Here is a 15,510-nt window from a genome sequence, read left to right as displayed (position 1 = left end):
ATCAAGGTAAGGTGCTTGAGAGGGTGGTAGACTGGCAACTTAAAACTTACTTGGAGAAAACATTATTTGGATCTATTTCAGTCTGGTTTCTGGTCAATCAATAAAGCCTTAGTTGCTCTGACAGACAAATTACTCTAGACCACCATCGAGAACTTGCTTGATCACTCAGTGGCTTTTGAGGTAATTGGTTAGTGTATTTCAGGGAAGCAGGTCTGTGGGATGGGAATATAAGGTACCGTGATTCAACTCTTACTTACATTTCAATACCAGAGAGTGTAATTGGTGGGTTCCTGCTCAGTCTCATGGCAATGAAGATGTGGAATGCCACAGTGTTCCACCCTATCTCTCATGTTGTTTAATATTTGCTGGATGGCAGTAGGTGATATCATTAAGAATTTGGATGTGGGTTGCTATCAGCACACAGCTGAGACACAGCTGATACTCAGCTACAGTGGACCCTTGTTATACGCTGGGGTTTGGTTCCAAGATCCCCCGTGTATAACAAATTCCGTGTATGCTCAAGTCCCATTAAATATAATGGCATAGCAAAATGGTGTCCCTTATAAAAAATGGAAAATCAAGGTTTGTTATTTGGAATTTATACTTTTTTTGAACATTTTCAAGCCATGTATGCTTGAATCCATGTATAAAAAATCTGTGTATAAAAAGGGACTACTGTATATTTCTCCTTCTTAATAGAATCAACTTGGGCTGCACAGGTGCTGGATCAGTGTCAAGATCCTGTAAAAGGCTGGGTGGGAGCCAGTAAACTAAATTGAATCCCAATAAGATCGATATTCTGTGGAATTGTGGTTTCTACATCTGACAATTGGGTAAGCAAACTTTCCTGGGTGGAGTTCCATTCTTTATGAAGAACCATGTATTGTTAGGGAGTATAGTTGGTCCTCTATCCATGGATTAAAGTATTTCAAAGATATATACATCGCAGAAAGCAAACCTTTATTTTGCTTTCTTAATATAAGAGACACCATTTTACTAGCCCACTGTAATGGGACTTGAGCATCCATGGAATTTGTTATCCACGGTGGACCCTGGAGCCAAACCCACATGGAGTCCACTTTACTCCTTGTATAATTTGGGAGTACTCCTTGTCAGTAAAAATCCAAGTAAACTCCATGTCTTAGAGCAGAGGTAGGCAACCTGCGGCCCGCGGGCCGGATGCGGCCCGGCGAGGCCTTGGGACCGGCCCCAGCCTGGTCCTGCCGCCAATTGCCGCCGGGGCCTTTGGCCTCTCGCACGCAGGGGCAAGGGGGGCAATTGTCTATAGACGCCTCAGAAACATGCATTTATATTAACATTTTTTAAAAAATCAGCAAATTTTTTTGCGTGTTCTCCACTTTTTTTAAAAAAGTGTCCACCATTTGAAAATGTTGTCCTACATTTGTCCCGGTTTATTTATTTATTTATTTATTTATTTATTGGCTTCGGCCCCCCAGTTGTCTGAGGGACAGCAACCCGGCCCCCGGCTCAAAAAGATTGCCTACCCCTGTCTTAGAGTGTATAGGGCCAGGTTTATCTGCTCCACCAGAATGGCCTTTCTTGGATAAGGGTATCCTAGTTATAATAGTCCATTCACAGTAACTTCCATATTAGATTACTGTAATGTAGTCTATATGCGGCTGCCCTTGAAAATGACTTGGAGGTTGCAGTTAGTGCAAAGAAACAGATTGCTGATTAGAAGAACATCACAGAGAAGCTATATAACAGCAGATTTTAAGGAGCTGCACTGGCTACCAATACAATTCCAGCCTGAATTAAAGCATTGGGCTGATATTCAAAGGCCTATACAGCTTGAAACCTTTAGTATCTGAAGTGTCTCTCCTTCTATGTACCCGTTTGAGGATGGATCGCAATAAAGCAGCACAATTGTAAAATGCTTTTCCTTTTCAGTCCCAATTGCAACAAACACTAGTGCCATTCTGGTGCTAAGTAAAACATGGCTTTTGATTAAACCCTTTGAGGTCCAATTAATTTTATCTGAATCTACACATGCACTATTATTTCAAATTGTATTAAACTGCTTTAACTGATTTGAAATAGCTTGTTTTATCTTGTCTAAAGTTATAATGTTGAATTACTTTCGTCTGTTTCAATTGTTTTTCACATTTACATTTTTTACATAACCATTTACATTTGTTAAATTTGTTTCATGGTGTGCCACCCTGATATTAAATGATATTCAAGGGATATACATATTTCAACCAATTACATTCAAGTTATTTCATTAAAGTGATTACTCCTTCTCAGTTTTACCAGTGGGCCATAATGAATGCAGCAACAAGGCAATATTGTTAAGAAAGGTATGCCTGAGATTTAATTAAAAACAACATGGCTTTACTAGAAATGTGTGGTCTTGCCCTGGTAATAAATATATAGGAAATAGATCCTGTTTTCTGTGTGTACTCTTCTTCATTCAAATTATCTGGAAAAATGTCCTGCTTGGAGGTCACCATGCCCTTGAGCAGCTGTTCCCAATCCAGTGCCCTTCTGATTTGTTGGATTAAAACTCTCAGGTTAAGGAGAGCTGTCCTCTACTCCTTTTCTCTTCATGTCTTTCAGTACAATGGACAAGAGTAGCTGGACTGAGATGTTCCTGGCCAAACAGACTGAAATTATTATAGACCAAAGAAAAGAAAAGAAAAAAGAAAAGAAAAAGTGAGCATTTAACTGAGGATGCTAAAGTCAGATTTGGGAGCAATAGATAACACCTTTCTCTCTCCCTGTCTTTGTTGTTTGAAGGTCAAGTACATTTTTGGCTATAAGCCATAAGAAATATGAAATTTCCTCATATTCCTAGCTTTTTCTCTTGCAGGGAGATGTATGAATTTGTTAGGAATAGCTTTTCCCTCCCATGCCAGGTGTAATGAAAGTGCACTTGGGAACAGAAGTGAGTGAGTAAAGATGGGGAAGTCATCTTAGGCCTGTTACAGACTGCCAAAATAAAGCTGCTTCGGGTCTCTTTGGAGGTATGCTATTTAAATGATGCATGGGTCCTAAGAGTCCAGAGGTCGCCCCAAAGCCACGCTCCAGTCCTAAGGACTGGAGTGCAGCTTTGGTGCAGCTTCTGGATTCTTAGGATGCATGCATCATTTAAACAGCATACCACCAAAGAGACCTGAAGCAGCTTTATTTTGGCAGTCTGTAACAGGCCTTAGTTCAAGGAAGGCTGTATGTGTGGCTGCTGCATCATTGGCTAATGTTAGTTATTTAAATATCCCACCTTATATTTCACCTTTCTTCTGGCTCTCTTCTGATTCAAAGACAGCTATGTGAAGTCTTGCTTGCTATATAGGATGTATGTTGATATCCAAGCATGAAAGAGACTAACATGGGACTTTTTGCTATGAGAAATAATTTATGGGAGTCTTTTAGTTGTATAACTGGTGGCGCAGTGGTTAATTGCCTGTACTGCAGCCATTCACTCAAAACCACAAGGTTGCGAGTTCAAGACCAGCAAAAGGGTCCAAGCTCGACTCAGGCTTGCATCCTTCCGAGGTCGCTAAAATGAGTACCCAGACTGTTGGGGGCAAATTAGCTTACTTGCTAATTAGCTTACTTGCTGTTCACCACTATGATCTTTGGAATAGCGGTATATAAATAAAACAAAATTATTATTATTATTCCTGGAAATTCACACAGTCACAAAAGATAACAACAATGCTAACAATCTCTTGCCAACAATAGGAATTGCAAATAAAAATAAACTTTTTAATCTCTATATCGTTTTGCCAACTATAGAAAATATGTACCATAAACATAAGAGCTGAAGCTCATATTAGTCAATGAGCAATGACGTGTATGCCCCCAAATCAGCACACCTGTGGGTATGTGTCATCATTGGCTAATATGGGAGTGGGGCAATCCATGAGAGCTCCAGTCCATGGATGGCTAGATTGCCAATATGGTGACCTCAGTGTACCCAAATCCCCAGTGTGACCAATAATTGGGCTTACCAATTTGTATGAACCATGTACATGAAGTCAGATGCTCTGATAAAAGTAGTGAGAGGGATCAGGTTCCAAAAACAAACAAACAAACAAAAGACAGCAAGTAATCCAAAACTGTGTGCATATATATATTGCAAGCTGGTGGAGAGCAGAGGAAAATTTCAGGAATAGATGGATTTGATGGACTGAATGGGGAGTAAGGGCATGGAAGGGAAAGTGCAGAAGTTTTAAGAAACACAAAGTTTGTTGTTGTTTTAAGGCAAGTGAGGATGGGAAAATGTCATGGAGTTCTGGGGCACTACAATAATAAAATAAGCCACCTCCATGACAGAAGAATGCAGGTATCTATTTATATATGATGGAATAACTTTTTTAAAAAAAATGTAACAAATACCTCATGTTCCGAATGCAACCCAAATGCACTTAAGAAACCAAGTTGAAAACAATGGAAACATCCAAATGGTGTTTAGCTTAAAATTTTGTTCATTGTTCTTCCTTTTTGAGTTTTTTTCCTTGCTATATCTTTTCCCCCAAAGATCTCCCCCCCCCCCCATCTACATAATATCATTTGCTTCCCCTTAACAGTTCTCTGTTTTAGATATTGTCATTTAAGAGTGTGGTTTTATTTCATTTCAACTGGGATTGATCTCGTTGGATTAGGATTTTTGAATAAATGTATAGACGATTGCATTGGGAGTATATGTTCTGTGTACATTTTCATCTATATGTTTTCCTTTATATAAAGTATATAATGTATTGAGCTTTGCTGTTCTGCACCCCAGATATTAACACTGGATTGATCTTCATTATTTTCCCCCTTGGCTGCCACAGGACCACAGATTATTTCTTGGATTCCAAGAAATGCAGTTGATATTTTGGCTGATTAATGAAATCTTTAGTTTTGATATCTTAAAATATTGAACATTTCACTAGGCATACAGTTTTGCTGACAGCATAACAAATATACAGAGTGAGATTATCTATGTCTACTCAAAACTAACTTTCATGGAGTTGATGGGGTTCATTATCAAATAATTGCAGACCCAGCATGGTTTGAGCAATGGATTATGACTCTGGAGACCAGAGTTCGAATCCCTGCTTGGCCATATGAATGTAAGCGGTGATCTTAGGCAAACTGCACACTCTCAGCCTCATAGGGAGGGCAAAGGCAACACTCAACCAGAACAACTCTTGCCAAGAAAGTCCCATGAGAAGTTTGCCTTAGGGTTGCCCTAAATCAGAAATGATTTGAAGGCACAGAATGACAAATTGTTGAAGCCTTAACCTATATATTTTTTTCTTTTCTTTAAATACAGTAGAATCTTTATATTAGAAAATGAACTAGCAATTTTTTAAATCTAAATTGATAGGCTGTGTTGTTGTTGTTATAAATAGCCGTGTATGTGTGTGTGTGTATATAGTTCCCTAACTATATTCTCTCTGTAATCAGTACTCCTATTTAAACAAACTTAAGATAATAACACTGAATGTCTCCCAAATCATTTGAATAAGAAAGGCTGTACTATATTGTTAAATACAAACAATCAAAATCTTTGGTGAATCTAATTTTGTAATCAAGTTTCTATTTTCTTCTTTGTCACATGTCACTCATAAGCTTTGGTTCCTCATTTCTTACAAAATTGAAAATTTACCTAACCATGTAATTCTTTTTTTTTTTTTTCAGAAGCCATTGCCATTCTTTTTACTGGGACTTTTTCCCAAAGAAGCATTTACAGAAGATTAGTACAAATTACACGAAATATGGAAAATGCAGAAAATCCTATAAATTTCAGTGAAATCTATCATTGGTCATTACTGATTGATCATCTCAGATCATAACAATGAAATTTACGCCAACACTTATGTAGTGAAGTCAGTCTTGCCAATCAGCTTTGATTCAGACTTCAGAACATTGATGGAGGAAACTGGAAACAACATGGGTTGTTGAACCACCACCTGTATTAATTTATTTGTTTCCAGCTTAGTTTTAGAACCCTTTCACACTACACAATTATAGCACTATGATTCTGTTTTAACTATCATGTCTATATCCTATGGAATCCTGAGATTTGCAATTTAAGGGAGAGTGTTTGGAAAAGAGTAATAGGGCCTGCATGTTGTAGTGGGTTGGGCACTGGGCTACAACTTTGGAGATTGGGGTTCAAATCCCAAGTTGGCCATGGAAACCTACTGACTGAACTTGGACAAGTCACACTCTCTCAGCCTCAGAGGTAAACCACCTCTGAACAAATTTTATCAAGAAAGCCCTATGATAAGTTCACCTTAGGGTCAGCATGTCAGAAATGACTTGAAGGCACACAACAACAACACAACTTAGAATTCTGAGCCAAAGAGCTCTAATGCCTCATCAAAGTATTAATTTAATTCATTTAATTTATATGCCATCTTGCTCCCTGAGTAGAACTTGGAAGCTCACAAAAAGAATGAGCTAAAAACAATAAATTTTTAAGCACAATTAAAATATTCAGGTTAAAACAATAGATTATAAACAGTATAAAATCATTAAAAAGCATATAAAAATTAAAAATAAAACACCTTTCCCCATAAGAAGCCTCCTTGCAAGTATTTACACATTAAAAGACTGCTTAAAGAAAAAAAGTCTTTACCTGATGTCAAAAGGAAAACAGGGAGCGGGCCAGCATAGCCTCCTCAGAAGGAGATTTCAAAGCATGCAAACAGCCACTGAGAAGGCTCTCTTCCACATACTCACAAAATTGTAAACTCCAGGATATCATAGAATGCATCCATAACAGTGAAAGTGGAATCTTAACTGTGTAGTATGAAAGGATCCGTAGCATACGTTAGAAAGGATATGTATTGCTAGTGTGAAAACATAGTCTTTCAAAATTTGAGTAGACAGCCCTGCCAACATTGATTGAAACCTCAAGCATGTACAGTAGACCCATTCTATCTGCTGGAGTTTGGATCCAGGACCTCCCATGGATACCAAAATCCCTGGATTCTCAAATCCCATTATATACAATGGGGTAGTAAAATGGTGTCACTTTTATAAAATGGCAAAATCAAGGTTTGCCTTTTGGAAATATTTGGTGGGGGAGACGAATATTTTCAAACCTTGGATAGTTAAATCCATGGATGCAGAATCTGTGGATACAGAAGGCTTGCTGTGCAAGGTTTCTTGGTGGTATATACATTTATACATCTTTGGCTTTCAAACCATAACCACAAAGACAATTAGCCTGCCATTCCTTATTATGATCACCAAAGTTGGAAAGCCTATTCTCTGGATGAAAAAGACAGTGCTTATAGGAGTTTCTCATAAGGTCGTGTGTGGGTTTGAACTGCAATGTCATAAGCCGGAGACATCTACGGTACGTCCCTTCCTTCCTTCCTTCCTTCCTTCCTTCCTTCCTTCCTTCCTTATCTGGTGGCTATCACTGCTGCGGAATCCTCCTTCTCCTCATGAAGGGATGTGAACTTTCTGACCCACCGTCTCATGGTGCTTTGTGATGGAGGAGGATGCTCAGTCTAATACCTTTCACCATCCGGAGTCATTGCACTTGCTGCCTAATTTTGATGGTGACTGTGACAGTGGCAGTCCAGAAGCTTCTGCCAAATGGCCACAGCAATGCCAGCATCAGACTGTATGACAGTGTGGTCCCACTTGGTTCTGGAAAGCCTAGTGTGCTTCCCTGCATTCTGGGAAGTTGCTTGCTCTTATTTTAAAGGTATCTGATTTCTTCCATTTCCCCTGTTTAAAGACCAAAAACAAGGATACAATTTTTGAAGTGCCATCAAAGGAGACTGAAGGGATACTGCTGTGGAACTCTTTGTCCACCCCCACATAAGGCACCATAAGGCATCTTTCTACTTTAAAAAAAATTCAGCTGTCTCACTGCATAGTCCTGTTACACATTGATAAAAGGCTTGTAAATAACGTTACTATGTGACGTCCTACAAATTCAGAAAAAAAGGGACAGCCTGTTGTTTGGTACTGAATCACTCATTCCAACCACACAAATTCAGCTACTGTTTCTGTTCTTTAAAAAAATGGATTTATAGCTTACATTATGAGAGATTATGGTATTAAAAAGATTATAATTAAGGATATTTTAATTTGTATCCTTAATTACTACATTTAATTATACAATTAATATAATATAATTAATACTCATTATAATATCACATAACCTATATTACCCTACCATGTCACAGAAGAAGGAAATATAACTTTAATGGTATTTAAATATTAACCAAGGTTACCCATAATCAGTAGCCCAACTGTACCCTATGCTTCAGAGACCAAGCTGTTGGACCTACATAAAATTAAGATTGATTACATAAATGATGAGGGGCCATTGTAGTGTTTTGGACTAGGACCCTGCAGATCAGGGTTCAAATGCTGGATCGGACATGGAAATCCACTATGTGACCTTGTGCAAGTCACACTCTCTCAGCCTCAGAGGATGACAGCAGCAAACCCCCTCCGAAGGAACTTGACAACCTATGATAGATTTACCCTATGATAGATTTATCTTAGGGTCACCTTAACTTGGAAACGACTTGAAGGCAAACAGCCACAACAAGAACAGCATAATTGGCATGAAGAAGGCACTTTAGCAGACAGAATATGATCCATTGCTTCCTAAAGCATCCAATTTCATTTTGACATTAACCAATCACAGATTACCCACTTTCTTTTCAAGCAAAACAAAGTATCTCCAATACTTTGGGGCATTTTGCTTCTTAGTTAAATGTTTGCCTTGGGCAGACTGTATAAAAATATTAAAGCTATGCATACCACAAGTAATAAAGTGAATCACATGAATACAAGCGACAGGTAGGGGGCTTGATGGGCTTATGAGAACAACAGATTCAGGCAAGAATGGAAAGGAAATGGGTTGGTTTTCTGTTTCTGTCTTTGCATTTGACTGGATCTACACAAACATAAAATCAACCTAGTTAATACTTAGTTAAATTCTTGGACACAGCTGAGCAAGGTACAACTATTCACATGTTGTTGGTCTTCAGTTCTTGCATCCTAGCCATTAGCTTTTCTGCCTAGAGCAGTGGTTCTCAACCTTCATAATGCCGCAACCCTTTAATACAGTTCCTCATGTTGTGGTGACCCCTGAGCGTTGTCTCTATTCCAAAGACCATTGGAAATATGTGTTTTCTGGTGGCCTTAGGTGACCCCTGTAAAAAGATAATTCGACTCCCAAAGTGGTTGCAACCCACAGGTTGAAAAATGCTGGCCTAAAGCTGATGGAAGTTGTCATGCAGCAACTTCTAGGGGGCTCCACTTTCTCCATCATTGTTAATAGAAGACAGATACTGTATAGCAGTTTATCGCATTGACTTTGCTCCCATGATATATGGTGTAACTTTAAGAAAGTGGATCTTATCTCATTTCCCTGTCAACCTGGGCTTCTGCCATATCTTTTCAAGAATGAAAAGATGCAGGAGGAGCCTGGAGAAGCCCGGGTTGCAAATGGGCTGTGTACTCCCCAGCGATGGGGAAATGCAATAAGATCTGTTTTCTTAAAGTTACACCCCGTGTCTATCGTGGGAGCAAAGCCAATGCATTAAACTCCATAGTCAGCCCTCTGTATCCACAAATTTTTTCCCCACAGACTGAACCATCCATGGCTTGAAAATATTAAAATGTAAATTCTAAAAAGCAAGCCTTGATTTTGCTTTTTTATATAAGGGACTCCATTTTATTATGACATTGTATTTAATGAGACTTGAGCATCTATGGATTTTGGTATCCATTGGGATCTTGGAACCAAATCCCAGTGGATACCAATGGCCTACTGTACATGTCACACAATCTCCTCTGATAATAAGGGGTGTGGTATGAAAACCAAAATCAAAACCAAGAAGTAAAACTGAAACTACATTAAATAGAAATGCTGATAGTATGTGGTTGAACAAGTTCAATTAGGGATGGGTGAGAAATGCTTCTAGTTCAGTCTGTAAAAGGATCTTGTAGCACCTTTGAGACTAATTGAAAGGAAGAAGCTGGTAGCTTGAGCTTTCATAGACTTGAGCTTTCACAGAGTTTCGCAGATTTGAGTCTATGAAAACCCATGCTACCAGCTTTCTCTCCCCCCCTCCCCCCAGTTAAGCTTAAAAGTGCTACATGATCCCTTTGAATACTGATTTTTCAGTCTAACATGGCTATGTCTAGTTCTGTTTTTGGTTATATTTTCAAAGTTTGCCATTTATTTTTCATCTATTTGACAGAAATAACTTGAGATCTTAAAAATTCAAATGTAGGAAAAGAAAAACTGACAGTTTCACCCATGCAAGCAGTGGGCTTGGAATGTGGAACTCTGAAAAGTCTAGGTTTGAATCCTGGTGTTAATAAGTCTTGCTCAATAAGCCTAAATACCCCAAAGGCTCCAGGTCCTGTCTGATCTCAGCATCTAAGCAAGGTCAGGTCTGTTTAGTACTTAGAAGAGAAAGACCATCAGGGAAGAGCAGGTGCTATAGGCTACATTCAGAGGAAGGCAAAGACAAACGTTCTCTGAGTAAGTCTTGCCAAGAAAATCCCATGATAGTGTTGCCTAAGTCAGTTAATTTGAAGGCATCTAACAGCAGCAGCAGCAGCAGCAGCAGCAGCAGCATTTACTCCAATTAGTAGTACCGAATTAGGATTGTTTCTTTTTCTTCTTTTCCACCCCATTTTTCCCTAATCTTCTGTAACAGCTACATGTCAAGCAGGAACAACATCATTCTGTCCATACCAGAAATAGTTCTGCCTCTTCAGTTTGACCATAGCAGATCGTTGAGGGCTTTGAATGATTTGATAAAAACTTTCTGGTTAGACCCAGAACTGATAGATTAGTCTGTCCCTAAATTCAATACTGCTTTGAACTGTGATGAATCATTAATGGTCTATAAACTACATCCCTGGGTCTGCAAGACTTAAGCAGGGATGATGATGATGATGATGGGATGACTTTGGGATATCTCCTTCATGGGATCACCATAAGTCCAAGTTGACTTGACATCAATTAACAACAACAAATTTATGTCAATAGCTTGATACTGAAGGAAAAAAATAAACTTTTTTGTTGTTATGGAAATACTGTAAGATATGGCAAGCCTCGGGGTCATGTTTTCCCTTGCCCCAGCTCCTCTTCTGGGACTGGAGTTTGGAAGCTTTCTCTTCCATTTTAGATTAAGCATTATGTCCTAAATCACAAAGGATGAATTTAATATCAAGAATGGTCAGGTGAAAGTGCATGCCATCGTTAGTAGTAGCTGATATGTTTCAATGAACCATAGTTAAACCTCAGTTTGGGATTCAGACACAGTGGTACAAAATACATTGAGAAATAATCCACATTGAGACTGCTTTAGCTGCCCTGGCTTAGTGCTAGGGAATCCTGGGAATTTTAGTTTATTGTGGCACCAGAGCTCTCTGACAGAGAAGGCAAAATGTCTCACAAAACTACAGTTCCCAGAATTCCCTAGCATTGACCCAGGACAGCTAAAGTGGTCTCAAACTGGATTATTTCTGCAGTGTGTTTTGGATCTAGTGTTTCAGAACTTCTCATTGCTGTGCCAGAGGACTAATAAAGAAAGTGAGCACAAAAGCCAGAGGGTAATGGTTGATTATTACACACATTTGTGCCTGAATCCAGTCAGTGTCTGATTTTTCCATCTTTTAAACCCACATTCTTCCATCTAGTAATTTGGGAGAACTCTGATATGCCAGGAGCCGTCTCTACATCTTGATTTTACAGTAGGTTCATTAATGGTCAACCTACAATCTTATCATTACCTTGACTGATGGATGCATGCAACCTGAAATTAATTCCAAGCATAAATGATGTTGGGCATTTTTCTCTTTATGGGACCCCCAAGGATGTTAAAACTTTCTCACTTCCTGGACTGCCTCTATTGAATTGCTTTTAATGTAAACCTTTGCAACCAGACTGTCCCAGATAAATCTCCCCCTTTCATTGCAAAATTGTATTCTTTGTAATTTGCAATTCATTGCAAGATTTTTTCATTACTATACCTCATGTACAGTCAGACATCTCCGTGAATATATTATCCCTTATGATCCAAATCAACATTAGATCTGTATGATATCCCTTTATATTAACCTCGGAACACTTTCAGAATGGACCATCTTATAACAATACTCCCTTGTCTGTTTTCTTACCTTTTTGCTCAAATTATCTGTTGTTGAAATATCACTGACCTTTTGTGAAAGCAGTTTCCTAGTTCATCCATTTTATGACCACTAATGTAGCAAAATGGCCAAGGCCCACATACAGTACACCTGATGCAAGAGGATTTTAATTTTGACTGAAGAGTAATTTCATGACACCAGCTTAGATTGGGGGAATGTTACTAAGGGTGAGAGGATGGAATCCTTCCCATCCATGAATTGAATTGCACCTCCAGCTATAACTATACATGTTGGAAGGAAATATATAAATTTGTACAGTGATTTCACCTACAGCAATGGACTAAAGTTTGGGTGAGACTATCCTCCAGCAGTATTACAGCCCAACCCAATTTAGAGTCCTACAGCCAATTCTGTTTAACAGTAGATTTTGAGAAATCCATGGAAAGATCTTCAGTGTCATGTGTAGTTTGCTTTTAAGTTACAGATCACTTAGCTCCCAGTTGAGTGTAACTTCTGTGACAAACTTATTAAATAGCTCTCAACAGTTTCTCCTAGCCTTGGATTGTGATGATTAAGCTGCCCTCTACTAGCTTGGTATAAAGATCATAAGTAATGTTTCTAAAAATGCTTGAACAGTCTAAAGTACTATATGTATGATAAGAATGATTTCCTTCTTTTGTTCACTCAGGCATTCTTTTTCTCACCTGAGACCATATTAACCCATTTTATTATTATTATGAATAATAACAACAATGAATAGACTTGACTGTTCTAGCAATGACACACTAATAGATCACATTACTAGTGCTTCTTCTATATACACACAGACACACACACACTACAGAAAAGCCCATCTGCATCTTCACTTCACTTTTATCCATTTTCTTCACCAAGGTCCAAAACACACTACAGAAATAATCCAGTTCAAGATCACTTTAACTGCCCTGGCTCAGTGCTACGGAATCCTGGGCATTGTAGTTTATTGTGGCACCAGAGTTCTCTGACAGAGAAGGCTAAATATCTCACAAAACTACAGTTCTCAGAATTCCCTTGCATTAGCCAGGGCAGTTAAAGTGGTCAAAAACTGGATTATTTCTGCAGTGTGTTTAGAACCCAAATCCACACATCCCCCTCACAGCAGAGGCTCTTGGACACATATCTGGTGACAGTATTTCCTTCTTTGTTCCATTACCTCCCAGTAAGCCCCTTGTCCCTGATGTTATCTTCATCTCCCACCAAGATTTAGTCAGCCACGCAAATTTTCCATCAGATCTTCTCACATCTAGTTTCTAAACCCTCCACCCAAATCTTCTGGTTAAATTTCCTCATTCTCTGTGACATTTCTTTTGTACCTCCCCCTGATTATCACTCCCCATCCTACTAGTTCTTCCTTCATTCCCCTTCATAGTTTGAGGCTGCTTTCCCATACCTAGAAAATACGGGTTGATTCAAGGACTCTCGAACACATTTAACTGAACTTTTCTTTGCTTGTCAGTATGCATCTGAATCTAAACTGCTATTTTGGATGTATTTGTACCTAGTCAGTAGTTCATGTGAATTTGAGAATATTATTTCTCTGGGCATCTTTCCTTCAAGGAAAATAAAGTTATTGGCTTCATGGGGATATTAAAAATACATAGAAAATAGAATGGCATCTAATCGCTAAAATGAGTACCCAGACTGTTGGGGGCAAATTAGCTTACTTGCTAATTAGCTTACTTGCTGTTCACTGCTATGATCTTTGGAATAGCGGTATATAAATAAAACAAATTAATTATTAGTATGCTGTTTTTCCTCTGCCAGTGTGATAGTACAGTTTGATTCAGCTTACCAATGAAAGTTACTGACTGACTGTAATAAACAGACACAGATATTTGCACTGTTTTTCTCACTGCAGGTAATAACAGCAAAGATTCAGACACAAATTCCAAATTGTGTGTGTGTTTGTGTTCATGTGTGCATTCCTATGCAAACCTTTCCCCCCTCCCCCCCCCCCCCCAGTTTCAACATATCCATTCCCAAATGCATATAAGGATTCCTGGGTGATATTGTTTGCTGTTTGCAGCATATAATTAGCAATTATTTTTTAAACAATAAAGAAACCTCAGAATAAAAGCATGCAAAGTAGAAATGACAAGGACTGCATATTAAATTAATGAGCTACAGAAGGATTATAATTTGGTCTTCTCTCTCTACAGACATCTTCAGTGTGTAACCTTTCCAGTCAAGGACACAGGTACCTACTTACCTGGGATGGATGTCCACAAGCAGCACAAGGGTCTGCATAGTTATCACGTCAATCCTTTTACAGTGAAAGCGTGCCACCTTCAGTACTTTGAGATACGTGAAACACAAGACTACAAGTGAGAGAAGGAAGCTGAAGGAATGAAAGACTCCAGTGAAAATGATAAACTGTGTCCTGTCCTCCACTTTCTTGTTATACAGGGTGCAAGAGGCATAAAGGTGATGGAACCCTACCCAAGAAAGAGAAGTTGCCACTATAGGGAAAGACACAGAATGCAACCACGTGTAGCTCAGTATGAGAGCAGCATCTTTGTAGCGCATCTTGGAATGATAGTTCAAAGGAAAAACCACTGCTATCCACCGGTCAATGCTGAGTGCTGCCATGCTCAGCATGGAGTTGGTGGTCAAGAAAGTCTCCAGAAAACCAACAATATGGCAAAGCTGATCTCCTCCTGGTGGATTCTTGTAAATGATCCCAACGAGGGTCAGGGGCATGTTCAGCACAGTCATCAACAAGTTGCAGAAGGTCAAGTTGAGGATAAACAATCCCGGGACTTGCTTGCGGATATCTGAGCTGTACAAAAAGCAGATCAGCACCAGCACATTGGACAGCAACGAGACAAGGATGAGCACCACAATCAAGAAAGCCAGGATCACTTCCCAAATGTTCATGGTGCCTCCATTCAGAGGAGGGACATTTCCAAAACTGCACCCAGCTGGCATCCAGAAAACATGGTGCAAGGCACTCTCACACCCTCCTCCTCCTCCCCAGCCTGCTCACACTCCTGCATGCCCTCAGTATTTTTAGAAAAGCTGCCGTTTCCCCCCACACTGCTGCTGCTTCTTTCCACATCAACGCTTTTTAGAGACATGCACAAAAAGCACTGGGAATGCCCATCAAAACTATGCAGGAGATTTTTCTCTATATATATAGATATATATGTTACCAGGACCAAGACACAATCTTCTTCTAGAGAAAGCAGGATATTCTGAAGAGCAGCTCTTCTGAGATTCCTAATTATTGGTCCTAAAGCTTCTTAGCAATTCACCCATTATATTTATTCTCTTTACCTCCCTTCCTCTCTCTCTCTCTCTCTCTCTGTCTCTTTCTCTCTCCTGCTTTCACTCTTTCACTCTTCCCCTCCCACCTACACGGTTCCAGGC

General features: G+C 39.2%; 1 protein-coding gene across 1 annotated transcript in view; it reads right to left on the bottom strand.

Annotated features, from left to right (window-relative positions):
• Positions 1-15,099, bottom strand: part of GPR26 (G protein-coupled receptor 26) — a 36,929-nt gene extending 21,830 nt beyond the window's left edge. The window contains exon 1 of the mRNA XM_089507823.1: positions 14,351-15,099. Within this exon, the coding sequence (XP_089363949.1) occupies positions 14,351-15,069 (719 nt within the window). The 5' untranslated portion in view covers positions 15,070-15,099. The remainder of the gene's footprint in view (positions 1-14,350) is intronic.
• Between the last annotated feature and the right edge of the window lie 411 nt (positions 15,100-15,510).

Source organism: Sceloporus occidentalis, unplaced genomic scaffold (assembly GCF_023333645.1).
Source record: "Sceloporus occidentalis isolate IW3139 unplaced genomic scaffold, rSceOcc1.0.p SCAF_2, whole genome shotgun sequence".
Lineage (NCBI taxonomy): Eukaryota > Metazoa > Chordata > Lepidosauria > Squamata > Phrynosomatidae > Sceloporus > Sceloporus occidentalis.
The sequence above is the reverse complement of the archived record's forward strand: the minus strand, read 5'-3'. Positions and strand labels throughout refer to the sequence as shown.